At 34.6% G+C, this 27693-nt stretch overlaps 1 protein-coding gene across 10 annotated transcripts in view; it reads right to left on the bottom strand.

Annotated features, from left to right (window-relative positions):
- Dmd (dystrophin) overlaps positions 1–27693 on the bottom strand; it is a 2242690-nt gene that overhangs the window by 1292360 nt on the left and 922637 nt on the right. For all 10 annotated transcript variants that reach the window (XM_052732199.1, XM_052732319.1, XM_052732309.1 and 7 more), the window contains 4 exons: positions 25560–25730; positions 20011–20193; positions 6541–6675; positions 3430–3579 (listed from right to left, as the gene is read on the bottom strand). In XM_052732199.1, coding sequence (XP_052588159.1) covers positions 3430–3579; positions 6541–6675; positions 20011–20193; positions 25560–25730 — 639 coding nt within the window. The remainder of the gene's footprint in view (positions 1–3429; positions 3580–6540; positions 6676–20010; positions 20194–25559; positions 25731–27693) is intronic.

The following is a 27693-nucleotide window of genomic DNA, read 5'->3' as shown; positions in this document are numbered from 1 at the left end:
AAACATTCTTCCTCCTGTTTCTAATCTCTTCTCTATCTTTTTATTTCCCAGAATTTAATTCAGTATTAGTACTTTTAAACTCATGATCTAAGCTTTCTTTAAAAGCTGAAAAGTAAGAAAGGAGTGGTGAATGTCCCTACACTAACACAGTAACCCTATCCCTTAAGAGTATGATGCTGGAGAATGTTAAGTTTGAGCCCAGAGTGAAATGTAAGTATGTCTCAAAGTACAAAAAATATGGGAAAACTATTCATTGCCAACAGAGACTTCCCACTGTATCTACAACAGGTCTTACATAAATATCATAATATGCAGATGCTCAAGTCCCTTATATAAAATGAAGTGGTTGAAATACAACGTACACATCTCCTTCCCTGTATTTACAAATTTCCTCTAGAATACTTACAATACAGCACTCAATGTAAATATGAAATGCATGATGTATCATGTTGACTAGGAAATAATGTTAAAAATAGTCTGTATATGATCACTATAAATGCATATTTTCTAGATGTCCCTTTTCTGTAGAGTGTTGAATGTCTTGATAGACTATTTGAAGGTGTACATGGCCTATAGTAGTCTCTTTGTAATAGGTAGCTCTTATTGTTAGTATAAACCAAGGATCACAGAGACTTGTGGTAAAGTAGTGAAATGCTCATGTACCTAGGTTCCATGTACAAAGACATTTGAATCTAAATACTCACAAATCTTTTGCCAGTTTATTGCTTTTGATATTCTTGTCATTCGTATAGAATGGGTATATAAAAGTTCCATAGTATAAAGCAATTTGAGAATACAAAGAGAATAAGGTATCACTTATTTAGAGAAGTACTGAGGCCTTGATAACCAATATATTAATACTACTATTATCAGTATGCATTTTGTTGCATACTAAAACATCTTAGAAAATTTGTCACTTAAGTAGATAATAAAGCTATTATAATTTTCTTAAATTTATGTGATTTGGTATGACTTTTGAAGCTGTTTTCTGGTTTGTTAATCATCATTTAAATTGTTTCTTTGACCAAAAAATACAGTATATGAAGAGTGAATGATGCCTTTAAAATGATTGAAATAATTTAGTTCTATTTGAATATAACCTCACATTCTGAAATTAGGAATGGGATCAAGCACATCTCTTTTAAATATTCATAGGCAATAAAATCCCTGGCTGTACGATTGATTTTTACAGGCAATTGAATGTTACCTTATCTCTGCATAATTGCAGCTACAGGAAACATTAGGTAGGCAATAAAAACCTCTTCAAACCTCTGACACAAGTATTTAATTGAGAAGGAAATGGGTAAGGCTCATCTTTGGATGAAAGAATATTTTGTTTATAATGGAAAATATGCTTCTCTGTTTCCAAGACAATAATGAATTAAAAACAAAGTCACAATTCTTGACAATAATTATTTTCTTTCTCTGGTCCATCAAATAACATATCCTGACTAGATAGTTAGTGAAAATGTCCAAAGGCATAATACAATTGACATTGTTAGCCATTTCTCCATTACTAAAGTAATTCATAATTTCTAATCAAGTGTCCAATTCATATGCTAGAATCTTGGTTTCTAACTATCAGTTGGTCAGAAGACAAAAAAATAAGTGTCTGGGGGATGCTGAACCCCAAATAATATATCAGCAACACAATCTCTATATGTGAACATCAGTGAAAATCATGAAAGGTGATGGAAAGATTTTAAGAGCCAGAGGACCAGGATTCTTGTAGCCAGATGGTGTCACTTAGTTAAGACAGGGAAAATGTATCCACAAAATCTCAACAATATAGTTGCCTGACCAGTATAGTTAGAACACCATATAACATGCCAAAATTGGCAGGGAAAGTTTAGCATGGTACCACTTTAGATAAAGTGTTATAGCTGCTCAATGGCTGTTGAAAGGGGGAGAATTAATCTCTTCTGTGATTAATTTGATTAATTTGAGGGGGGAGCAAGTAGTGGCAGTAATGCAAATACAGTATCCATGGGTTGAAAATTATAAAAAATACAGTTAAATTCACAGCAGATTATTAAATATCAGCACAAAAGATTTTAAAGGTATTACCTCAGACAGAATACAGTTTTCAACAAAGCACCAGATATTCTTATTTTCATTGTCAAATGTCAAATAACTACAAGGTTATTATTGGCTTAATATGTATATAATAAACAAAGTCAAGACCGGTGGTAGTTTTGTTTATTTCGCATGTATATTTAGGGATTTTATAATAATCTGTTTGATTACTGAGGTAAAAATGGAAAACACCTAATGTTAAGATTTAGAAAACAGCCAGGCATGGTGGCACACACCCTTTATTCTAGCACTTTGGAGGCAGAGGCAGGTAGATCTCTATGAGTTTGAGGCCAGCCTGGTCTACAGAGCAAGTTCCAAGATAGCTAGAACTGTTATACAGAGAAACCTGTTTCTTGAACACATCCAAATGCTTGACTACTTATAAGAAGTACGCTCTTAATCCTGCTACAGACACATTGAATTAGAGTATACATGTTTCATTTAAAATTGTAATATATTTATTTATTTACTTTCCTATGTTTGCCACAATAGGATAGGTTACACATCTATTTGTACACAACTATTTGTTAGAAGGTATGTGCTCTGGCATACAATCCACGCAATTTTTTTTTTAAAAAAAACCTTATCATTTATTGAATCTATGTTATGCTCTTGGTTCCATACCTACCACTTTTAATGGAATATTTTATCACAAAAATTCTTTGGAATATCAATTATCACATGTGAGGATTTGGAAAACTTACATTACTCAGGATCACATATCCAATGAATTAGTTAGTAATTGACTTATGCATCACCCAGGTTTCACTTTTCATCATTGTGTTTATTTGCTTTCCTATACTTGCCTTAATGGAGTGGTAGAAGCATATGTTATTTTGTTTTTGTTTGGTTAGGAAAATTATGCCATGTATGTGAATCCTCATATACAAATATACCTTAATTATGTATAGTATGGTGGTTTGAGTAAGAATGTCCTCCACAGGCTCATAGATTTAAATGCTTGGTCACCAGGGACTGGGCATAATTAAAAGGTGTGGCCTAGTTAGAGTGTAAACTGAAATAAACCCTTTCTTCCCCAAGCTGATTTGGTCATGATTTTTCATAACAGCAATAGGAACCCTAACTATGACAGTATATTAAATCTTAGTTTATAGGACTGAGCATGGTATTCATTTTTGACATGTATCAGGTTCCTGTTAAAAACCATACTATTCATATATCTCTATGTATTACTTTTCATGTATTTTAATGCACGTCAAAAGAATTCAGTCACTGCTATAAAATTTAATGCTGAACTAAAATGAAATCTTTTTTTCATTTTATTGGAGAAAACTGTGTCTGTCATACATCTATAAAATGTAGACTAAAGAGATTTTCCACTTCTCTTCATACCTCTTCATGTAGTTCCCTCCAACGAGAATTAAATGTCTCAAGCTCCTCATTGATCAGTTCATCCATGACTCCTCCATCTGTTAGGGTCTGTGCCAATATACGAATCTGATTTGGGTTATCCTCCGAATGTTGCATCAAATTTTCAAGAGACTGAAACACATTTTCAATAATTAATATTTCTCTGGTTTTTGTAAGTACATTGAATTTACACACAAAGCTCAGCATTTTCTCATTTACATACAATTAAAATGTAAGCAATATAAAGCAAAATTTAATTTGTTTAATAAAATATAAAGAAGCATTACTTTTTAAAAAATATTAGGATTACATATGATTTTTCACTGACTTATCACTACCTTATAGACTGTGCTTTTTAAAAAATGACATCATTTTCTTAGTGATGGCCTCTACTCTAAAACCTGAAAAGGTAGAATGCTCAATTTCTCCCTTTTTTGCTTGTTTATTTGTTTTGGTTTGGTCTGGCTTTTGTTTGCTTGCTTGCTGTTATAATGGTCAGTGAAAAGCAGATAGGGATTTTTCTGAATATGTGTGTAGTGGTGTCTCATATGCCTGGTTCCTTTTAAAGAAACTCCTTTACTCTTCACATATTTTCACATTGACATCTTAGGACTAAAAGGTGATAGAAATGACAATACACTCCTTCATGCTCAAAAGAAATCACCCGGTGATTTTGGTTGGACCATTGTCATTTCTGGGTAATTTCTTTTGTGGTGTGTGTGCACGTGTGTGCGCGTGTGTGAGTGCGTGTGCGCATGTGTGTGGGTGTACATGTCGAGAAAAGAAGTTTTCTTTCATTTTATTTGCAGTTTTGCAGTCAAGATATTTCCTGACTTTCTATTTCTATTACAGTCTTATAATCCTTAACTGAAAAGAAAAGTTCAAAATTGACAGATTTGTCTGGAAGATTGTATAAAGAAAAATAATCTCAACGTCAATTTTAGGGATTCTAGGTAGTAAGCTATCCAATATCATTTCACAAGATCTTGAAACTATATAATAAGTTTCTCTAACAATTTTTTCAATGAGTTGTTTCCAAAAACATGAAACTATCCCCAGAGGTATTTGTATGTCATTTTATGCATCTAAAACTTTCCAAATTCTGAACAACTTCAATATATTTTGCTCTTCAATTTACAGTGAATTAGAATATAATTATTTCCTAATTGTTTTGCAAAAGATATGCTTTGACATCTAAATCTGTAAGAAAAACTCATCAAAATTTTAATACAAAAATGTCGGGGTTTTTTATATATATTTCATTATGTGTAGCAAATATCTGCATTTTACAGAACTTTTAATAGAGTTATTTTTCTCTTCTTAATTCCTAGCAAAGTACATAACCTATTAACTAAATAAAAGGTAAACAGAAATAAATAAAAGTAAACTGATTTTCCCTCTCCCAGAGTATCTTGAAGATTTAGGGGAGTGGGAAGAATATGATAAAAATGTAATATATGGCCGGGCGGTGGTGGCGCACGCCTTTAATCCCAGCACTTGGGAGGCAGAGCCAGGCGGATCTCTGTGAGTTCGAGGCCAGCCTGGGCTACCAAGTGAGTTCCAGGAAAGGCACAAAGCTACACAGAGAAACCCTGTCTCGAAAAACAAAAAAACAAAACAAAAAAAATGTAATATATGAAAAATTAAATGAAAATGCAAACTAAAAATCCTAAAAACAATAAAAAATTAAGAATTCAGTTATGAGAATCTTTAATAGCAAGGAAAGTTAGAAGTACCACAGCTTTTCTATCCTTGTTTAATACAGGTATATCCTTTTTCATTTAAAATGCCTGTAAGAATAATCAGCAGCAACCTCATCAAACAAAAATTTACATGGACTAGTCTACAGATGGTAAATACTAATAATAAGGCCTTCTCCTCCTCCTTTAATGTCTCATCAGTCTCCTCTGAATGGCCTACATTTCATTAGCATGCATAATTATACAAACAATGGGAAAATTTTACTTTTCCAAATGTACCTCACACATTTTGATCATATTTATATCCCCTCATTTCTCTCATAACACCTCCTACTTTTCTCTTCCCTAATACTCTATTGTCCATTTTCAAGTTTTGGGGTTATTTTTCCTAATTTTTCACATGTGAGAGACATACAAACTACATGAATACACCAAATTGTTTCAAAGCATTACTTAAAATGTGGTATCAACAGTTTAATCTGGTAGTAGCATACAATAAGATAATTTTCTAGGATAGCCACACCATCCCAGTCTTTATTCTGACTACTATACTTTTTACTGAAGCATGGTAAGTTTTCTTTGTCTTTTCTAGAAAATGTATCACATAGTTTTTTGTTTGTTTGTTTGTTTGTTTGTTTTTCACAAGGAATATTTGGTCAAGGAATATTCCTGAGCAGGACAGGATCAAAGTTAAAATTTTTCTACTTTCTATTTTGCAGTCACAAAGGTGCTATATTTATTTTACAGAACTACATATACTGAATATACTAACACTATATTTATTACATGTTTATGATAATCAAAACTAATAAAATGTATATAACATGAATGGATAATTAAACATTGGAAGATAATGTAACTTATACCTTGTATATGCACTCATTTAACTTTTCATATTTAAAGTCTCTAAAACAAAGCAAGCATGTATATCAGAATTTGAAACATTCATTATATTCATAACATGTACTTATGTCATAAAATATTTATAAACATGACTTCAAATAATGTTTACATGTTCTAGTTCAATAAATATATGTCTTAAAACTAGCAAAAAATTCAGTTAGCAAACAATTTAGCTGTACTCCAAAAGAAGATTTTATATTGAACTGTCTTTAGATGTTTGTAGTAGATTTAAGCATGTAAAGTAAGTACATAGAAATTAGGAACATAAAAAAGGAAAATATCAAAGATAAGAAGACAAGTAATTCCCTTTTAAGTCCTTGAGACCTGGAAGTATCCTAGAGGGAACAAAGGGTTCATCCAAACTTCCAGGAATGAAGGATGAAGAGTAGCTACTTCCTCTTCCTGGTATTTTGAAACATTGTCTTCACTTAGGCATTCAAGCTTTTCAGTGCTGCATATAAAGTATCACTTAGATGAATTCACGACTTACTTGCAGCACCTCAGTGATTTCCTCCGCTCCAGCAGGAACATTTTCAGTGGTCTTAAGTTTCAATTCTAGTTCATTGAGCAACTTGTTTGCCTTCTTCAAGTATGACAATAACTCATGCCAACATGCCCAAACTTCCTAAGGAAGAAATGAATATTGCTGATTAAATATGTCCTCATAAAGGTAAGTAGGGAACATTCATATTATAATTTTAAAACTTGTAAAAATTGAAAGTTTAATTTTCTACATTTCATTCTTACTTTACAGTAAATGATTTAAAATGCAACTAGATACTTTGGACCTCTAATAACTCAGTAATTATGTCATTAAGGAAACAGTGTATTACTTGAATAAATTCAAAATCCAGTGATTTGCCTTTTAAAATTAGATATTCACTTACACAACAATCTTAAAAATAGAAAAATCAAAACATATGATAGAATGCATGCATAAGTCTGTTATTTAAACATTTGTTAATACTTAAATAATAATATTCAAATTTTCCAACAAGTCTATTAAAAGATGAATAAAACATCCAGTAGACACATGAAAATGAAGCCCATTATAGTCATCAAAAGTTAGCGCAGAAAAAAAGCTAATATGGGGCTTGAGAGGCAGCTCAGTCGTCTAGAGTACATACTCTTCTTAAATAGGCAACAAAAGGCATACACACATACATATAATTAAACAATAAAATAAATTTTATATAAAAAAGAAGCATATCCATATATATTGATTCTCATTACCAGCCAGGGGATTAAATTATAATAAAAGCTAGAAATGTGATATGGTATTTTAGCTAACACAAATGAAGAAATAAATCAACAAAAATTACATGTATTGTTAGGAATAGATATATTGGAAAGACTACTTGTCTCTCTTATTAATGTGAGCATTTACACACCAAGTAACTCTATAACTACTTTTTAGTATATATTTTTAAAAAGGTGTTTACCATAAACTACCTGAATCATTTCAAAAGGGGTAACTATAAAGGTCTTTTGAAAAGCAACATGAAAACCTAATATTTTAGAAGTTTCATAAAATATACACATATATCAAAGAAATTTAAATGGAATTATCATATGATGGAGGAGATAATACCCCAACTTGACATCATATTCTACCAAACAAACACCCTAGTTCCACGAATCAGGTACATAATTTTGAGTTGTTGGCCAAAAGTGTCCTATAGGGCCCCTCAAGTATAACTGCCGATGCTGTTGCTTACCTTCCACAATTTGATAGTGAGACTCTATTGTTGAAGATATCACAAACTTATATAATAAAATATGGAGAAATCTAGTTGGTATTCAACTGGATGCTTCACAACTATTGGCTAGCATTCATAGTGTTGGAAATTGCTATATGCACTACCAGAGGAGAAAAGTAATAAATATCACATAGCTATGAAGCCTGAGAGTTATAAAAACATAAGACAAAACAAACTGTTTGCAAGATGTTTCCCAGTAGTACAAGAGTAGCACAAATGTTATGGGAGTAGCCTCCCACTTTTTGTTAGACTTAAGGCCCATTCCATTAAATAAAACTGATACCCGATATTATTAATGAAGCCAAAAGCTTGAGACTACCTAGGTCATGGGCCTATGGGAAAATCTAATGCTATTATTTTGGTAAAGAAACATAGCAATATAAATACTCCTAATTACATATTGCTATAAACAAGTATATCTCTCAACCCTCATCTGTTGTGGAAATTCATTCCGTTCAGCTAATGGCTTTGTGGTACAAAGCCCTAGGGCATGGCTTTGTCAGCATGTGTGATCCCTTAAGAGCTGAGGGAGAGTCATCTTTCTCTCTCTTGGGTGGGTGAGACTAGGTTAGGTGATGGAGAGCAGCTTGCAGTTGGCCCCTATTGGCCTTTAGCAGAATGTCAGCTGTATTGGCAGTAGATCAGCAGCACATCTAATTTGCTTTGTATTAGTGAGTCTATATTCCCATCGTACCCCTTAATCAATTGAGATATAGACTTTTGTGGGATCTTGACTAACTCATCAAAGAAGTTTCTTCTTGCAATAGATAGTAATTACTACAAAGACCAGCAACTGAACAATATGTAGAGAGTGTAAGTCTTTGGAGTATTCAGCCCTGAATAGTATGTCTTTATCATATTGTTTCCCTAAAGATTCAGGTATCTCTAAAGAAAAGGGAGGCAGAATGTTTTTAAGAGACAGAGGTGGTAGACAATTTTGAAGAAAAAAAAAAAACACCTTCCAGAAGCGATATGGCAGGACATTAATTCACAGAAAATGTCTCAGCATACATAAGACCCACAGAATCTCAAGACAGATAAAATATAAGCATGCAGAAGAGGAAGTGGGTACAATGTCATACCTCAAGTCAAGAAGCTTTTGACAAATGATAGCTTCTGAGAAAGGAAAAACCACTTTTATTTATTGACCACATTTTTAGGGCAGGTCCCATGATAAGTAGTAGTTGTTCAACATAAAGTGAACACAATGAACGCAGTGTTTTTTTATTGGCTTTTTCATTTTTTTAAAGAAAAAACATGAAATTGGGTGGGTAGATAAGAAAAGAAGACCTGGGAGAAGTTGGGGGATTGGAAAGAAAACAATTTAAAAAATACTTCATGACATTCTCAAAGAATGAATTTTCTCTTTAAAAAAAGAAAGGTCATTTCAGCAGGTTTTGAAATAACCAAAAGAATAGAATAATTATTATTTTTTCAATATTTCCCAGATAGAAATCTGTTGCCTTCAAAAAGAAAATACACAAATAAAAATAATTATGTCAAATGGTGTAACATGAATGGATCTTATAAATAAAAGTATCTGGTGAAATGAGCAAGCACTAAGCATTACATATTTAACCATTGTTTATAATCCTCAACAATGAACAAAATAATATTTTATTTCCTTCTTTTGAAACAGTGTGTGACTAAGCAGCTCTGGCTGACCTAGAACTCACAGAGAGCTACATGTCTCTCTCTACCTTCAGAGTCCTGGGATTAAAGGCATGTGCCACCACGCCTGTTTTGGTTTCATAATTTTTTAAAGAAAAGAATAGTAACAACACATCTCTGCTTTGTGATTATATTTGTTTTAATATACGGCAAGAAGATGATAAAGATGAAAGGACTATCACAACAGTTACTCACTGTTAGGTCTGAGATTATAAATTTGGAGTAATCTGCTTGCCCCTAGCTTCAACACTGAGGAGAGCAGGTCCTGCACCTCTCCTGGGCAGCACAATAGAGCCAACTCCACTGGCAGAGGTGTGGGTGAGCCAGCCCCAAAGTTGTGAGCATGGGAGAGCTGTCCCCATTATTCATTTGTCATGTGGTGGGCAGGAGGGAGATTCCTGTTGTGCCACCCTGGTAGTGCATCAATGCCTGAGGCAGGTGGGAGTGCTGGCCCTGCCCCTTGTTAGCTGCAGTACTGTGGAGAATGGCAACATAGTGGAGCTAACCCTGAAGGTGTAGGTATGGGAAATCTGACCCTGAGGACACGAAAGCAGGACAGCTGGCCCTGCCCATTGCCCATCACTTCAAGGGGTGAATTCACCAGGACAATACAGGTGAGCTCACCCTGGAGGTGAGGACAAGGTAGAGCTGGCAAACTGAACAACCTTGCAACTACCCAGGTACAGAACCAGGGTTATGTGTTGGGCTACCGCAACATCCACCCTATCTGGCAACTGTTGGAGCATGTGAAGAGATGGGTCCTGCAGACCCAAAGTTGCAGCATTTCCACAACACAGAGCAATAGCAGGAAGTTCCAGTGAGGGCCCATCATTGATAGTATTGCAGAAACCAGAGGCCTCAAACCAGACCAATGACTCTCTGAAATGAACACTTGCAAGTAGAGACATATGGATAAATGGGTGTACTCACCGTCGCACTACAGTTTTCATGACAAGACTGATTTTTTCCCTTCTTTTTTTTCCTTTTCTCTTAAGTTTTATTTTATTTTATTTTGGTGGGGAGGTTGTAAGGGTAGAGGGTGGATACTAAGGGATGGGAAATGAATTGGATGGAGATACATGATGTGAAAGACACAAAGAATAAATGAAAAGATGGAAAAATAAATTTGGGGTAAATATGTCAAGTACAGTAAAAACGATGGTGCAATCACCACCATAGTACACCATCCTGAAAGTACTATCAGTATCAAGTCTAAAACATGATTTCATATTAAGAGACACTAAAAGATTATCCAATTCCTGATATTTTCCCCATCGTTCATAGTCTTTAAAAATAATGGAGGATATTCTATATCTGTCTGTTGGACATCATTCTATCCTGTCTGTAAGTCTATCAACTTACTATAATTTATTGATTTTTATAGAGTATATTCCAAAAAGAAAAATTAATGTCTTTTTCTGTAAAATGCTGGTATAAACCTTAAAACATTTCAAACTCCTGATGGTATATATTTTATTTTTCTTCTGGGCAAATATCCCAATAGGGGAAATACATGTATCACCTTAAATCCCAGGACATATGTTAGAGCTTTAAAGGTAAGGGGTGACACTTGTAATAAGTCATATCAACTTTGGTGCAGATTGAGGTAATGAGGTATTATGATGATTTAACTATCAAGATGGATGCTTTCTTCTGTCTTCAGTACATCTGAGTGGCACAGCTGGAGAGGCTCAATGCACCAGTTTTACAGGTCACTTTTTCAAAATAAAATACACTCTTGAATCCCAAATTGGATTGAAAATGTACTTAGAGTAACTGTTAAATTTAACAGTCTGGAACTTTAAATTGATTTGAAATATAAAACAACAACAACAACAAAATATTAAGGTGGGCGCATGCCTTTAATCTCAGCACTCGGGAGGCAGAGCCAGGTGGATCTGTAAGTTCGAGGCCAGCCTGGTCTACAGAGTGAGTTCCAGGAAAAATTCCAAAGCTACACAGAGAAACCCTATCTCAAAAAAAAAAAAAATCCATTATAAAGCAAACTCTTCAAAAGAGTAGAAGGAGCTAGTAATTACCTTCACACTGTTTCTGTCTGACTGAAATTCCAAGTTGAATATAAACAATGCATTTTAAATATTTTAAATATAGTTAAGAAGCAAATGTTTTAATATATAAGTTTATCTCTTAAGCATGGATCAGGAAACTCTATGTGTCAGATACAGGAAAATACAGGAGCACAATACAAATTAAGAGGATAATATGCAGTTTAACAAAGTACTGTCTTATCAGAATACAGTTTATGACATGGAAGTTATGTTTAACAGTAGCTTCATATTGGAAAAGAAGCATTGATGTCACACAAGTCATTAACAATAATGTGGCACTATTCTGAAGCAAAGCTGGATGGAAATAATGATCTTCCTTTGAAGGGTCAAAGCTTAAGCTTATATTACAGATGATAACAAAGCATAACATCTTAAGGACCATGGGAGACACAAAGACTCACAAAGGCTACCCAATAATCAAAAGCAATAAGAATTTCCAAAAACAATTCCTATAATAGATGAGTTCACAAAGAAATCTTACATGTCATGTAAGGATAGTTCTTGCTATTAAGAACAAACCATAAGTTGTAACAAATACTTAAATTCATGTCTTATGGTAAAGAGATACTAGAAAAATTATATAGGTAGTGGAAAAAATGGGCAATTTTATAATGTGTGTTTAATTTGAGCATATGTATTGCCAGTATTATTTGAGTTTGGTAACTAGATTTTATACTTAAGAAATAAAATGGTTTAATTGTAACATTCAATAATATATGCAATATTACTATGTAGTAAACATATTTTTTACAAGCTATGGTCAAGGATTGATTAAGAGACCATTTGATGATAGGGAAGAAAGCTCTATTCAGAAAGTTAACCAGTAATTTTTCATTTGGAGAAAAAACATGAATGATAAATTATTCCCTCATTTGCATATAATTTTCTTTTCTTTTTGCTGTTTTTATGAGCTGAAATTGAACCCAGGGCCTTCTAAATGTGAGGTAAGTACTTTCCCCACTGTGCTACACACTCAACCATCCACAGGGAAAGATGACTGGAATTAGGGAACTTTTGGGCGGCAATGTGGAAACCTTGTTCATTTGAAACTTCTGGAACCTATGAGAGTGACCATATCAAGGACTCTTAGTAATGGAAGATACCGGCCATCTCCTCTATCCAGGCAAGGTATCCAGTAGTGGGACTGGGACAGCAACCCAGCCACAAATCCTTTGACCTACAATCTATCCTGCCTCCTAGATGTGCTGAGGCAATGGTGGCACAAAACTTATGGGAATGGCCATCCAATGACTTGTTTAATTTGAGGCCCATGCAATAAGAGGGAGCCCATACACGATATTGTCTGGATGGTGAGGAACTATAAGCTGGATAGCCCAGAAAAAATGGGCAGAATCAAACAGGACTGAGAAAAAAGTCAATGAAATGATTCCTAATGATATTCTGCTATAAGATAAACTGCTGTCTATCCCAATCATCATCGAAGAGGCTTCCTCATGCAGCTGATGGGAGCAGATACAGAGACCTACACACAAACATTAGGCGGGGCTCAGGGAAACCCATGGAAGAGGGAGAGAAAAAATTGTAGGAGTCAGAGATGTTGAGGACAACAGAAAAAACATGATCCACAAAATCAACTAAGCAGGGCTTCTAGGAGCACGAGGAGATTGAAACAACAGTCACAGAGCCTGTATGGTTCTAAGCTAGGTCCTCTGCAAATGTTATGTTTATTTACATTGGTGTTCTTGTGGGACATTCAACAGTGGGAGTGGAGGTATCTCTTACTCTTTTGCCTGCTCTTTGGATCCTTTTCTCCTACTTGGTTGCCTTGTCCAGCCTTGATATGAGGGGTTGTGCCTAGGCTTATCGTAAATTGTTATGTCGTGTTTGGTTGATATTCCTGTGAGGCCTGCTTTTTTTCGGAAGAGAAAAGTAGGGGAATGGGAAAGTGGCAGAGAGTATGGGTACTGGGAAAAGGGGAAGGAAGGGAAACTGAGGGTTGGTATATACTGCATGAGGGAAGAATAAATAAAAATAAATTAAAAGAGAACACCATCTGTTAAGTGAGTGGGCATATTAAGAATGGGGTAGTGGCTTTGAATTTATAGTTGAGAGGAATCAAAGATAACATTTTGATTTGCCAACTCATGAATGAAGAATTAATTCTCCCAGAGCCAAAGAGTTAAATAATATGTATAAATAAAATGTCTGGGAACTACTAAGACATCGGGCAAAGAGATGTAACTTTCAAGGGGATATGGTATAAAATTGTGGGAAAGAGTTACCCAGAAATCTTGTTAAATTAAATATTCCAAGGCTTCATGAACACCTGAAGACCCTTTTGGTTTAGGGGATTGAAAATCCATGTGAATGAGAATAACCAATGTTTCTAATAAAACACTTAGAATCAACAGAGAACAAGGTGGAACAGTCAGATTAATATGGCAAGCAGCAACAGAATAATTGTCACAGACATATTTAAGAATTAACAAAAGAAAAGGTAAGTATGGGATTTAACAAAAAGATCTTAATATGAAAGAAATATCCTCTCTTCCTTGTACTAACATTGAAAGATTTATTCTTAGAGCCTAGGAAAGAGGAGTAGTATTAATATCAAATTTTTCTTATTCTCAATTTAGTATATATTGCTTAATTGCTAATAAATTAAAAAAGAATTTGAATGTATAAACAATAATATTGATATTTAAATCTTATTATATTTTAAAAGCTATGAGAGAATAAAAAGATTTGGAACCAGATGTAAATATTAAAATATCACTATGAAAAAAAGCCCCAAACTGGAAAGCTAATATAATTTGGTATGCTTGGTTTAGTGGTTTTGTTATTTGGAAACTAAAATTATTAAATTCTTATAATTCAGTGAGGTGAGACTTAATCAAACAGATGGTAAATGTTTCAATTGTCTTAATGAGAAGCTATAATTATACAAAACAGAAAATTATGAGAAAGTGTCAGATTTACAGAAATGCACTTGTTGAAAAAGTAAACACACATGCATGCAATTAGAGATAAATATGTGTACAGACGAACAGATTTAAGGCACAAGCAATTAAAAAACTAAGAAGTTAATCACAGACTTCAGAAATTAGTCTAAATTGGACAGATAGAGGAAATAATACAGAAAATTTACTAGAAAATTGAAAAAATGCATTATAATACAGAAAGATTATTCATAAATATTAAGAGAAATGCTCTTAGGAACAATCTGCAGATTGGAGAAAAGACAATCTTCAAAATTTGTAATAGAGAACCAACTATAGGAAGGAACAATATATCTGTTCTCATTATCATATCAGTTGATGAAGTAAAAGTGAACATAAATCTATACTTACATAAAATAAGACAAAACTGCAGAGCATGACAAACAGAAAATTAAAAGGCATCAGACAAAATAATAATGTGACTACTTTGATAGTAGACTTCTTACCAGCACAGAAACTCAAAAGACAAGGGAATAGTATTTTCATTAATAGAAAACTAACACTGGCAAGTAAGGCACCAAGAGTGGCTTTTAAGAGAGAAGAAATATAATGTAGATAGTATGGATGCATAATGGAGACTGATGGAGAAGGGAGTGTTAAGTAGGGTTGGGAGGAGAAGGCAGGGTTGAAGAAAGAGTATCAGGAGGGTTAAATAAAATAATATACTTCTGAGAAAAGCAAACTGAAAACCTACTACTGAAGAAGCTTTCATAAATGTACATACATATGTATATATATTTCATATATATATATATAAAATTGAGTTAACCTATACCATGGCAACAATGCCTCTCACAGACAACACAGGCTATCACATAAACACCCCAGCACCAGTAACAGGTTTTATCTTTTTATGTTGTTAGTTTATAGTTTCCAACAGACCCCCATACACCGCAGGATATTCCCCTGACTCTTGCTTGCCCTACAGAACTTAATGGTAACATCCTATTTATGAAGACACCATGTAATTGAATCATGCATGTAGAAATCAAGCTAGGACTGACATGAAAGCGTCATCCTTACTTTTTATATTTCATAGTGCTGAAGGTTCTACAAACATTAATCAGCAGGAAAAAAATCTTCAGTCTTACCTAGATGTGAAACCTGGAAGGTACAATAATGATTGGCCTAGCAAGACGTGCCACTTGTATAATAGTGGCCTTAAGGTTGTGAGAGTAACTAACCACTTCTTTACTCAGTTTAATATCAGTGCCACAAGACAGAAGTCATACCTAGAAATGCTAACACAGCCAAGAATCTGAAACTAAGTCATTCATAGCCCAAGGAAAGTAGATTTTGTTATTATTCTGATAAATATGCATAGCATTAAGTAAACTCATAGAGGATTGTTGTCTATAGATTAGTGCATCTTTCAACATTTATCCAAGAATCTTCTTTTTGCAGTAGATGGTGATTAACACAGAGATCTTTAACTCATCAAGGTGGAGACAATAGATTACAGAATGCTCATCTCTAAGACATCTCTATATCACATCCCTGTGATGTTTTGAATAGGTATGGGATAGACTCATGTGTTAGAATGGTTGGTCCATGGGGAATGGCATTATCAGGAGGTGTAGCCATGTTGGAGGAAGTGTGTCACTGTGGAGGCACGCTTTAAGGTTTTGTAAGTTCAAGGTATGCTCATTGTTGTACATGGGCTTAACTTCAGTTGCCCTAGGATCAAGATGTAGCTCCTTCTCTAGCATCATGTCTGCCTGCACGCTGTCATGCTTCCTGCCATGATGATAGTGGTCATTTGAAATTGTAAGCCAAACTCAATGAAATGTCTTACTTTATAAGAGTTCCTGTGGTCATGGTGTCTCTTCACAGCAACAGAAACTAAGACAGAAGTTCGTACCAGGGACTGAATGGTTGTTGTAATAGGCCTGACCATATTTTGGGGACTTTGAGTTGGGAAAGCAGTAGAATGTTATAAGTGCTGCTTAATGTGACATACGTGTAGGAGCATGGAAAACAGTGGTGCTTTGATTGATTTGAACTGTGTGGGCCTGGCTCAAGAGGTTTTAGAGGAGCAGAATTTTAGTGTTGCCTAGAGATCTTGTGATATTTTGATGAAGAGTGTGGCTGTGTTTCCCCTTGTCCTAAGAGTCTGCCTGAGGCTAAAGTGATGATATTTGGATTAATTCCTTTGGCAGAGTCCTTGGATTGACCCTGTTGCGTGGTTATTAGTGGTCACTCTTCTGAAGATCTATAAGGAGAAAACAGAAAAAGGAAAAATACAAAATGTATAATTTGAGGAGAAAAGGGTCATCAGGAAGTGGGATGGAGCTAAGTCCTATATTAAAGGAGATATACAGACTAATGTAAAGCTTGATGTTAAATGGAATAAAGGGAGTGGTAATCTGAAGACAAGATCCCACCCAGATAAGCTTCTAACTGTGAAAAGGAATCAAAGAACAGCTTAGGTCCAGATGTGGTGGTATATACATTTAATTCCAGCACTCAGGAGACAGAGGTAACCAGATTTCTGAGTTCAAGGCCAGCCTGGTCTATAGAGCCAGTTTCACAACAGCCATGCTTAGGCAGTGAAGGAAATCATTAAAAACAGAAAGCTGATGAAGATGTAATTGTACAAGGGGGCCATGTTTCAGCCCCAGTAGCAGCAGAACTTAGTAGATTTGGCCATGTGGCTCAGGGGTTAAGGATAGAAGAAAGGGGCTATGGAATTTACCCCCAAGACTAAGGAAAGCCACTGAAGCTAGGCATTGTCAGGGGTGTCCCTGAATGGAGGCTCATAGAGGCCATTTTGTGAAGCTGTGAAGGTGAAGCCTGGATTGCCTTGGAGACCATAAAATGTTAGAGGTGCTAGAGCCATGGGATTCCTGCTGAGGAGAGCTGCAAACAGGGAGTAGAAACCAGCCCAAGAGAAAGAAGTATGTTGCAGTCAACAAAACTGAAAGGAGTTGGAGATCTGAAAAGCATTTTGACATCAGACACGGAGATGCAGAGTCTGGAGTTTGCCCAGCTGGTTTTGTTCTTGTTTTGGTATAGTATTTACTCACTACACTCCCTTTCCTCCACTTTTGAATGTTAATGTATATCCTGTGCCATTATATGTTGGAAGTATGTGATCTGTTTTATTATTATTATTTTGATTTTATAGGGGATTATGGTTGAGAGATTGCATGAATATCAAAAGAGACTTTGAACTTCAGACTTTTAAACATTTGGAATGTGCATAAACTTATTTGAGCCGGGTGGTGGTGGAGCACACCTTTAATCCCAGCATTTGGGAGGCAGAGCCAGGCGGATCTCTGTGAGTTCAAGGGCAGCCTGGGCTACAGAGTTAGTTCCAGGACAGGCACCAAAACTACACAGAGAAACCCTGTCTCGAACCCCCCCCCAAAAAAAACCCCACTTATTTGAATGTGCATAAATTTAACTCTCTTACATGTAAGCCTTCTATGTATAACTATTTTATTATGATCATTTTTCATAATCACTGTGCCCTATAGGCTAATTTATAAGACATAATGTCTAACTAGCTCCTTTTTAACATTTCCTATTTATTCATTATCACAGATCCTGCTTTATTTTTCCCAATTGACTTATTCTCTAGATTATGTTTGTGTGAATATAGAGGAAGAATTCAAGTGCCTCATAGAGTTTCCAGCATTGGTTTTTACTTTGAAAATACAAAGGAGAAAGAGGAACCAAACTTCCAAATGGGTATGATTTCAAAAACAGGACACAATTTGAATTTTAAGTCTTCTATTCCCAGATAGAATTATCTTGTGAATTTAGTCAATAAAGGTTCAGTTACATGATTATTGTTGAGGAATAACGTTTTAATAGAGTTTTACACTTTTTGAGATATGAAGGCATATGTAGTTCTAACTGGTAAGATAGACCTTAAATAATTTTGGGGGTTATTGGTTAATTATTTCAAGCATGAATATAACATTTTTTGATAAAGTTTACCCCTGTTCCCTCTCCTCCATTTCTTCGTGTATTCCCATCAGTATTGCTCTTTGATCCTAATTTCACATGTTCATTAATTTTGTTTTTTTAAAACCCCTGGAGTCCACGTAGTGATGCCAATATATGTGAGGGTATAGGGCTATCTAATGAATCATAGTAACCTCTTAGGGACTGTCACCCTAAAATAATCTGACTTTTCTTTTTTCAGTAGCCATAAATGGCCAATACCTCCACAACAAGGGGTGAGACTTCCTTTATCTCTTCCTTCCTACCACAACTAAATGCCAGGATTTGTCTGACTTGATTCTATATGGGTCTTGAGGATGGTGTCTCAACTACTGTGACTTCATATGTGTGATAACTCTGATGTGTTCATAAAACACTTGAATTCTTCCTCTACATTCACACAAATATAATCTAGAGAATAAGTCAAGTGGGAAAAATAAAGCAGTATTTGTGAAAATGAATAAATAGAAAATGTCAAAAAGGATCTAGTTAGGCATTATGTCTTATAAAGTAGCCTACAGGTCGCAGTGATTATGAAAACGATCAAAATAAAATAGCTATAAATAGAATGCTTACATGTAAGAGAAATAAGTTTATGCACATTCAAATACATGGAAAACAATTTAATATTACATATAAAATCTAATATTTATAAATTTTGTACCCTGACAATACCGGTGAAAATATAATTGTTGTCTAAGTATTTGTAGTCATATAGTTAACTTAATTTCTAAACGTAAAGTACTATTCTTTTTTAAAAGATATTTTTGTATTTATGTCCATGTGTGGGTGTCTCTATGTATAACATATTTGCAAGTGCCCATTGGGGCCTGAAAAGGCTATCAGTTCCTTGCTGTGGGATGGTCTGTATGTCAAGTGTGTTGCTGATTGGTCAATAAATAAATCACTGATTGGCCAGTGGCTAGGCAGGAAGTATAGGTGGGACAAGGAGGAGAATAAAGCTGGGAAGTGGAAGGCTGAGTCAAAGACACTGCCAGCCGCGATGAGAAACAGCATGTGAAGATGCCGATAAGCCACGAGCCATGTGGCAAGGTATAGATTTATAGAAATGGATTAATTTAAGCTGCAAGAACAGTTAGCAAGAAGCCTGCCATGGCCATACAGTTTGTAAGCAATATAAGTCCCTGTGTTTACTTGGTCAGGTCTGAGCGGCTGTGGGACTGGGAGGTGAGAGAGATTTGTCCTGACTGTGGGCCAGGCAGGAAAACTCTAGTTATAGATCCTCTTGAACTTGAGTTACAGGTACTCGTGAACAGCCTAAATTGGGTGTTGGAAACTAAATTCTGATCAACTGGAAGAGCAGAAAACATTCATAAATACCAAGCCATCTCTCCAACATCACAAAATCTATTATGATCATTCACAAGCTGGAAACAGGTTTTGCAAGGTAAGCAACTGGCACAAATTTATACATGTTATAAGTGTCTGAATGAGGAATTCTAGATTATATTGCTTTACGCCAAAGCACAGATTCTTAGCTAATATTCATATGAGACAGAACTGATAAAAACAAAGAGAAACAACTAACTTCCAAAGTTTTGCACTTTCCATTCAGCCTGGTGCACAGCCACTGGTAGTTGGTAGTTAGAGTTTCAAGTTCCTTTTTTAAGGCCTCTTGTGCTGCAGGTGGAGCTTGAGCTATTACACTGTTTACAGTCTCAGTTAGTAGTTTCACTTTTGTTTCTTTTTGCAGTGCCTCTTCTTTAGCTCTCTGAAAATACAAAGCATATTCTTTTAAAAGCAAGTCAACATTATCATTTCTAATATTCATTATTATAGATCACATAATTTTTTCCCAGGTAGCATTCTTATTAAGATAGTTCATAAACATAAAATGAATGCTTATTCCAATTCTTTCTTCTCAGATTTATATACAATTAGAAACTTGAAATAAATACTATCAAAATATCATAGACTTTTAATAATAATAGTTTGAGCTAGATACTATAACGTATACCTGTTTTCACTGTTCTTTGGCTGTAAAGGAAGAAAGAAAAGGACTTTAAGGCCATTCTTGGATATATAATAATGAGAGGCCACATTAGGCAAAATGAAACTTGGTGTCAAAAAAAGAAGCATTTGATAAATTATCTGCACATGGGTATGTATCTGTCATAAATATATATATATACACATATACATATATATTCATATATATAAGTGTGTGTGCATGCTTGTATTTATACAAAGTTTTTTCAAGTAGTTAAGAAGCAAATATTTTAATACTAGGTTTTAAAAATACTTAGAAGTCTCCTCTTTCTCACTAACTGGACTCCCAGAGCTCCACCCAGGGCCTAGCCATGGATCTCTGCATCCAGGGTTTATATGAGCGAGAATTGTTGAGACCAAGGTTGGGTAAAGCACAGGGACAAATAGCCAAACGAATGGAAACACATGAACTATGAACCAATGGCTGAGGGGTCCCCAACTGGATCAGGCCCTCTGAATGGGTGAGACAGTCGATTGGCTTGATCTGTTTGGGAGGCATCCAGGCAGTGGGACCAGGTCCTGTTCTCATTGCATGAGTTAGCTGTTTGAAACCTGGGGCTTATGCAGGGTCGCTTGGCTCGGCCTGGGAGGAGGGGACTGGACCTGCCTGGACTGAGTCTACCAGGTTGATCTCAGTCCGTGGGGGAGGCTTTGCCCTGGAGGAGGTGGGAATGGGGGGTGGGCTGGGGGGAAGGTGAGGGGGGCCGGAGGGGGAAGAACAAGGGAATCCGTGGCTGATATATAGAACTGAATTGTATTGCAAAATAAAAAAAAGAGTTATAAAAAAATATTTAGAAGTCAATGATTAACATTACTTATAAATTATTCAGGTGGATCAGTATTAAATTTAGTGAAGACACCATTTAAATCAAAAGATACTAAATATAGAAAAATTTGCTTAACATTATATTTGGGATAGTTTGTTGAAAAAAATTTCTTCAGTACTTGAAAACTTAGAAGTTTAGAAAGATAAAATACAATGTCTCACAGCTATTCTTGCTGTTCTCCCATGGAAGAAAATTTGTTTCATAAAGCTTAAAAATTGGAAAGTCCACTTTGTACATATAGAAGCTCAATTCAACATGATCACTCAGTAATATATATGTAAATATTATATATGTATAAAAACATCTTACATCTACACTAGCTATAGCTCAACATATAAAACATGCTCTTGTCCATTGTTCTGGTTCTGTTGAATGGCTGGGGCTTCTTTAGTCATCATGACTTCAGTCTCACTCTTATTTTCCTTCTAGACAGATAAGTAATTGTGCAGTAGAGTTATCCCTACTCATTGGCAATAACCTATGTATGCAAAGGCCTCAGTTGTTCTTCAACATCATCTGGCATTAACACAAATATTTTAGTTGCTTGTTTTGTTCATACTATCAAGGATTCCCCACTGTGTGTGTTTTGCTCATTGCAAATAGTTTAAGAAACCAAATAATCTTCATAAGAAAGCAGTCTGTGTAATTTAGTTGGAGGCCATGTACACTTAACCTATATCGCTACAATGCGAAAATGCATTTTACAGCATACATACATACACAGAGAGAGAGAGAGAGAAAGGGAGAGAGAGAGAGAGAGAGAGAGAGAGAGAGAGAGAGAGAGAGAGAGAGAGAGAGAGAGAATCTGTAGTTTAGATTATTCCTGACTTCAACAATACCACCTATAAGTAGATGAAGTGTATGTTGCTTATGAAAGAAATGTCATTAGCTGAATATGTGGTGGGCATAAGAAAGTGAAGAAAAATTATGAAGATCTAAGGATATTTCTAGCCAATTTAGTTAATGAGTAGACATTAGTCCTACAGGAAAGCTCTGGGAAACATTTGCCTCAGAATTATTGCTTTCATGGGTAAGGGAATTGGAGGGTTGTATACACATATTCTTCCACAACTGGTTGAAAGGCAGTTGAGATAATTTTACTTCCCTAATACTTGTAGCCAATCACAAAATTTTAAAGTGGATCTCAGACAAAATAACACAGATTTTGGCTACTGGAATTTGGTCCTGAATACAAATAGTAGGAAGAATTCAGAATATGGGATGGAATTGGGCAAGAGAGGTATAAAATGCTGATTCATATATTTATATTTTCAGCATAATTGACCTTTCCTTTGGATTTAGTTTCAAGATGCCATAAAATACATATTATGATGGAAAACACAAGACATTTTAACTATAAAATGTGGGCCTTCATAGATTTTAACTTAAAATTGAAAAATTCTGTTCATTCTTGTAAAAATTTTTGACATTGTATGAGCTTGGGGTTTGTTTCTATTAAAATCATATTTTGCCTGTAGTAATCAACAACTTTCAAGATTCATGATCTTTCAGCATCACTGTACCAATATTGACACATTGCTTCCTCATTTGATCAATGCCTCAAACACATGTTTTCTTATCCTTTATTAGACATTCAGGAAGAGTAAAATGATTTAAGTCAATGTCACAAGGGTTATGTCTTTTCTTTGTGATAGTTTGTGTTAAGCTAGCCTGAACACTAATGTGGGATGAGAAAGAAGGGTTATAATATCTTCAACAAATGCAATCACCATTTATAAAAACTATAAATAACTTAGGACCTATCTAAATAGGGAGAATATTTTTTATTGATTTTTCAATTTTTATACAATGTTGTGTGACTACTGGCTTAGCTGTTAGAGAGGTTCTGGGAAGAAATATAACAAAAGGTACAAATTCAGATGGGTATTAACAATGGAGCATATAAATGGTTATATAATTGTTTGATAGTATTTAGATACTGTCTTCATAAAAATGTATCTTTTGGCTTTTCTATGCATCTAACTAGATATATATAGACACATATATATCTAGTTAGATACATAACAATAATCAGTTGCCTCTCATCAGTAATATTTTGACTGAATGCTTCTCAAAGCATAAGTGACTGTACCCATCAGGAATTTAGTCATTGGGATTAAATGGAAACTTGTTGAAAATTTAATATTCCAGACACACCCCAAGATTCATTGAATTTCAAATTCTGAATCTTGGGCACATCATCATATATTTTATTTATCATTTATTACTTATTACATCTCTGTGTATATATACATCTGGATGTTAAAAAACAATTTGTGATAAATGGTCCTCTCCTTCCACCACTGGGTCCAAGTGCTGGAACTTGGGTCCTCTAGCTTGAAAACAAGCACTTTTGCCACTAAGCCATTTCACCAGCCTCTAAGTAATTTTTTATACACATCCTCCAGGTCATTCTGATGCCATCTCAAGAAAAAATATCGGGCCGGGCGGTGGTGGCGCACGCCTTTAATCCCAGCACTCGGGAGGCAGAGCCAGGCGGATCTCTGTGACTTCGAGGCCAGTCTGGGCTACCAAGTGAGTTCCAGGAAAGGCGCAAAGCTACACAGGGAAACCCTGTCTCGAAAAAACCAAAAAAAAAAAAAAAAAAATCACTGCTTTAGTCATTAAACAAGTGTATGCTTCTATTATTTCTTTTTATTACAAGTCTATGTTTTCCTAAGCTCCAGGATTAAAACAGGAGCAGTAATACATTAATAAAAGAAATATATTAAAAATAAATTTAAAGACTTTTTGTTACAAAGTTTAAGAATATAATCAATGATGGTCTCCAAAAGAGATTCAAAGTAGAGGCTGTTCATCAAAAACTCCCTTTAGTTCCTTTATGACAGAAGAAAATTTTTGTTTACTTGTAAAAAATAAAATCAATTACCAAGCAGTAGTGTCATTTTAATGACAGGGAAAAAAACAAACATAAAGGAGATCTCTGTTTTGTCTCTTAGTGAGTGATATGCAAAGAAGTCTGCTGGTATTTGCAACAATACAAATGAAATTGCTCTTCAAATGAGCATAGTTAGAAATCTGTAGCAAGTCCCATCACTGTACACCAGACAGCAAACCAACCTCAAGAAATTCCTTGACTTGCAAGCAGAACCTCAAGAAATTGGAATTTTGCCAATTCTCTTAGCTGTTGTTGCCAGAGGCCGCTTGAGCCATTCCCTTTCAATTTTCCAGCATACTGCACCAATTGTTCAGCTAGACCAATTACTTAAACATGCCAATCAAAGTGAACAAATTGATTGGACCACTCACTTACTTTCAGGATTGTTTTCACAATTTTAAAATTTGAAGCACAATAGGACTCTCCATCCATGGAAATAAAAAAGAAACCTATTTCACTGGGTGGTATATGTATATCTTCTCAGAGATCTGAAGTTGTATTTATTGATTTTTATTAGAGACAATAGAAAAAACCCACCATTTTATTATGATATTATGGGATGGAACACAACAGCTGGCAAGAACTTTGAAAAATCATAAAGGTGCTAGACTAAAACTTAATAGGTCAAAATGGAATGGGATGACATATCATCCATCCATGTTGTTCTACTACAGATAAAACATGAATAGTTATAGTTGAGGACTTGCCTTATGTATTTCTGATTAGCAGAGAAAGAATGATCTGTATTACCTTCAACACACCTACTGTTAATATAGCTAGTCTCATCATGACCTCCTCACAATCAAATTTGAAATCATCATAGACTTTAAAGAGAAACCCTTAAAAGATCTACTCTGTTTACTCAGAATGCAGATTCTTATCATAGCCTTCACAACTCTGCTGTTAATGGATATTTATCCATTGCCTCAAATGAATCTCAAGTTACTTAGCCTCTGTTCTACTGCTTTTGTGTAGGCAGTTCTTTACTATTTCCTTTCCTAATTCATCATAGGATCTTTGCTAGAAGTATTTCCTGTGACAGGAATGTGCTTCCTTGATTTATTTTTGAACACTGGCTGGCTTTTTCTCATGACTCAGATCTCTCACATTAAGTGTACTTCCTCACAGAAGTTTTACAAATCAAACTTTTGCAAAGTAGCATCTCACACCCATCAATAGTCTTATAATCAGTAATCATTCTCTGTTTTACAAAACTAGTGGGATTCTTTTTTGAAAGTCACTATAAGCACTATTTCCATGTTCCTAAAAGAACAGTAGTACAAAAAGTATAGATTTTTTCAGAATCACAGTTTCAATGATGTTCTAATTCTTTTTATTTTTCCTTTCTTTGTTTTCTTTTACCTTCATCTCTTCAACTGCAGTCTGTAATTCATCTGGAGTTTTATATTCAAAATCTCTTTCTAGATATTCTTCTTCAGCTTGTGTCATCCACTCATGCATCTCTGATAGATCTTTCTGGAGGCTTATAGTTTTATCCAAACCTGCTTTCAAGGCTTCCTTTCTGGTGTAGACCTTTCATAAAAACCAACCAACAAACAACAACAACAAAAAGTAAAACATAAGGGTTGGCAGTGAAAATGCATTATTTTCACCATATAACTTACTGATCAGTCTATATAAAAAACAAAGAGCTTAGATAGCAAAGATAAAACAAGAAGGAATGTGAGTAATGACATAAACAACCAGCTTTCACTTCCTGTCCTGTGAAAGGGGCAATGGAGATGACCTGGGTCCTCTTGGTATTGTTTGACCCAATGCATGGCCAATTTAGCAGAGACTGGTACTGTGGTTTTTCTCACAGCTATCCCTCACTAAAAGGAACTTGGAGGATTGATGATCAGACCAGCAGAGCTGACCAGGGTATGCAACTGAAGAAAACACTAGAAATGACCCACTAATTATTTTCTGGAAAAACAGACTATTTAGCAATAGATCAAACTAACACTTTAATGAAGCTCATTACATTTAGAATGTTATTTCATAATTACTCTCAATACATTCTTGTATACAAGAATAATAAAACCTCATGGCAACCATTCATTGTGGACTATGATTACAATCCAACACTCTGGGAGGCTATCATGAGATCACATCAAGTAAGTGAGTTATACATCAGCCTTTGATTAAACCCTATTTCTACACAAAAACAAATAATCAAACAATAAGAAAACATCAACAAAAACAACAAACAAAAAAGAACAAAAACGTATGGGATTTGAATATGCTGTACAGTTATAAATATTAGCTGGAGCCATTTAATAAACACAGTTAATAAAATAAATAGGTTGCTATATTATAATATTCTCATTGTTTTATGTGGCAATTCTCTTTGTGAACAGAAAAAAACAAAAAATAGAAAATATGTGCAGTTAATAATTTTATTGCCACATACTCAAGTGGCCACTGTATATTTATGTATATTTTGAGTGCAATTTTAAATGTTCTAGTATTTAAATTCTTATGGGTATTAAAATTTCTCATAAACCTAAGTGCAAAACAGTGGAAATGTATATATGGGTCATTAAAAAGAATATATGGTAATGTACAATACACACACACACACACACACACACATATATATATATATAAGATAGATTGATAGATATACATAGTATATGATGTTATGTAATATGGATCACATGTGTAATGGGTGTACTTGCAGAGGATGTTCAAATATGACCAATAGTTAAGTAATCAAATTAATATATTTTCATTTATAAAATAGGGAAAGAATGAATAGTGAAGATGATCAGTTTGGGAGAGGAGGCAAAAAGAAGTTTCCATGCCTGTTGAGAATAATACACAATAGCATGCAACCTTAAGATATTATATTAGTCAAATAGGTTTAAAGTCTAATACTCTTGAATCTAAATTTCTATTCTTAATACTTAAGAGTAAATCAGAGTATATAGAGTTGCATATATGCTATTCAATGCATCTTGGAAATAGCAGTGGATTAGAAATAATTCTCTGTATGCTTTAATAGGGGAATAAACAAATTATGATATAAATCTACCATTAAGCTATCTATTGAAAATTAAAAGTTGCTCAAATATATATATATATATATATATATATATATATATATATATACTGTATTTGAAAATCAAGTTAAATAATGTACATAGAAATTTGAATTGTATGTCTGATGATGTTGTTTCATTTTATGGGTTATTTTTTTTAGTGCTGGAGATTGGACCCTGAGACTCCCTGAAAGTAGACAAACCCTGGATCATTGAGCAATAAACCCATTTTATAAAGTCTAGTTTTTAAAACCACATCACTTTCTGAAAATTTAAGTTGTTCTATAATTTAGTACTCATTTATCAGAAAAACAGCAAAACTTACAACTTCTAAAACAATGACCTATACTTGAACAGCTTGTTATAAAGTACCCCCACGTTATTACACTTAGTGTAAAATGCTTCACTCTTCCATTCAAGTGTAACTCCTTGAATGGTGTTTCTGTCCAGAA

This window comes from Peromyscus californicus, unplaced genomic scaffold (genome assembly GCF_007827085.1).
Source record: "Peromyscus californicus insignis strain IS unplaced genomic scaffold, ASM782708v3 Scaffold_10__1_contigs__length_136768540, whole genome shotgun sequence".
Classification (NCBI taxonomy): domain Eukaryota; kingdom Metazoa; phylum Chordata; class Mammalia; order Rodentia; family Cricetidae; genus Peromyscus; species Peromyscus californicus.
This window is presented reverse-complemented; position numbering and strand designations above follow the sequence as displayed.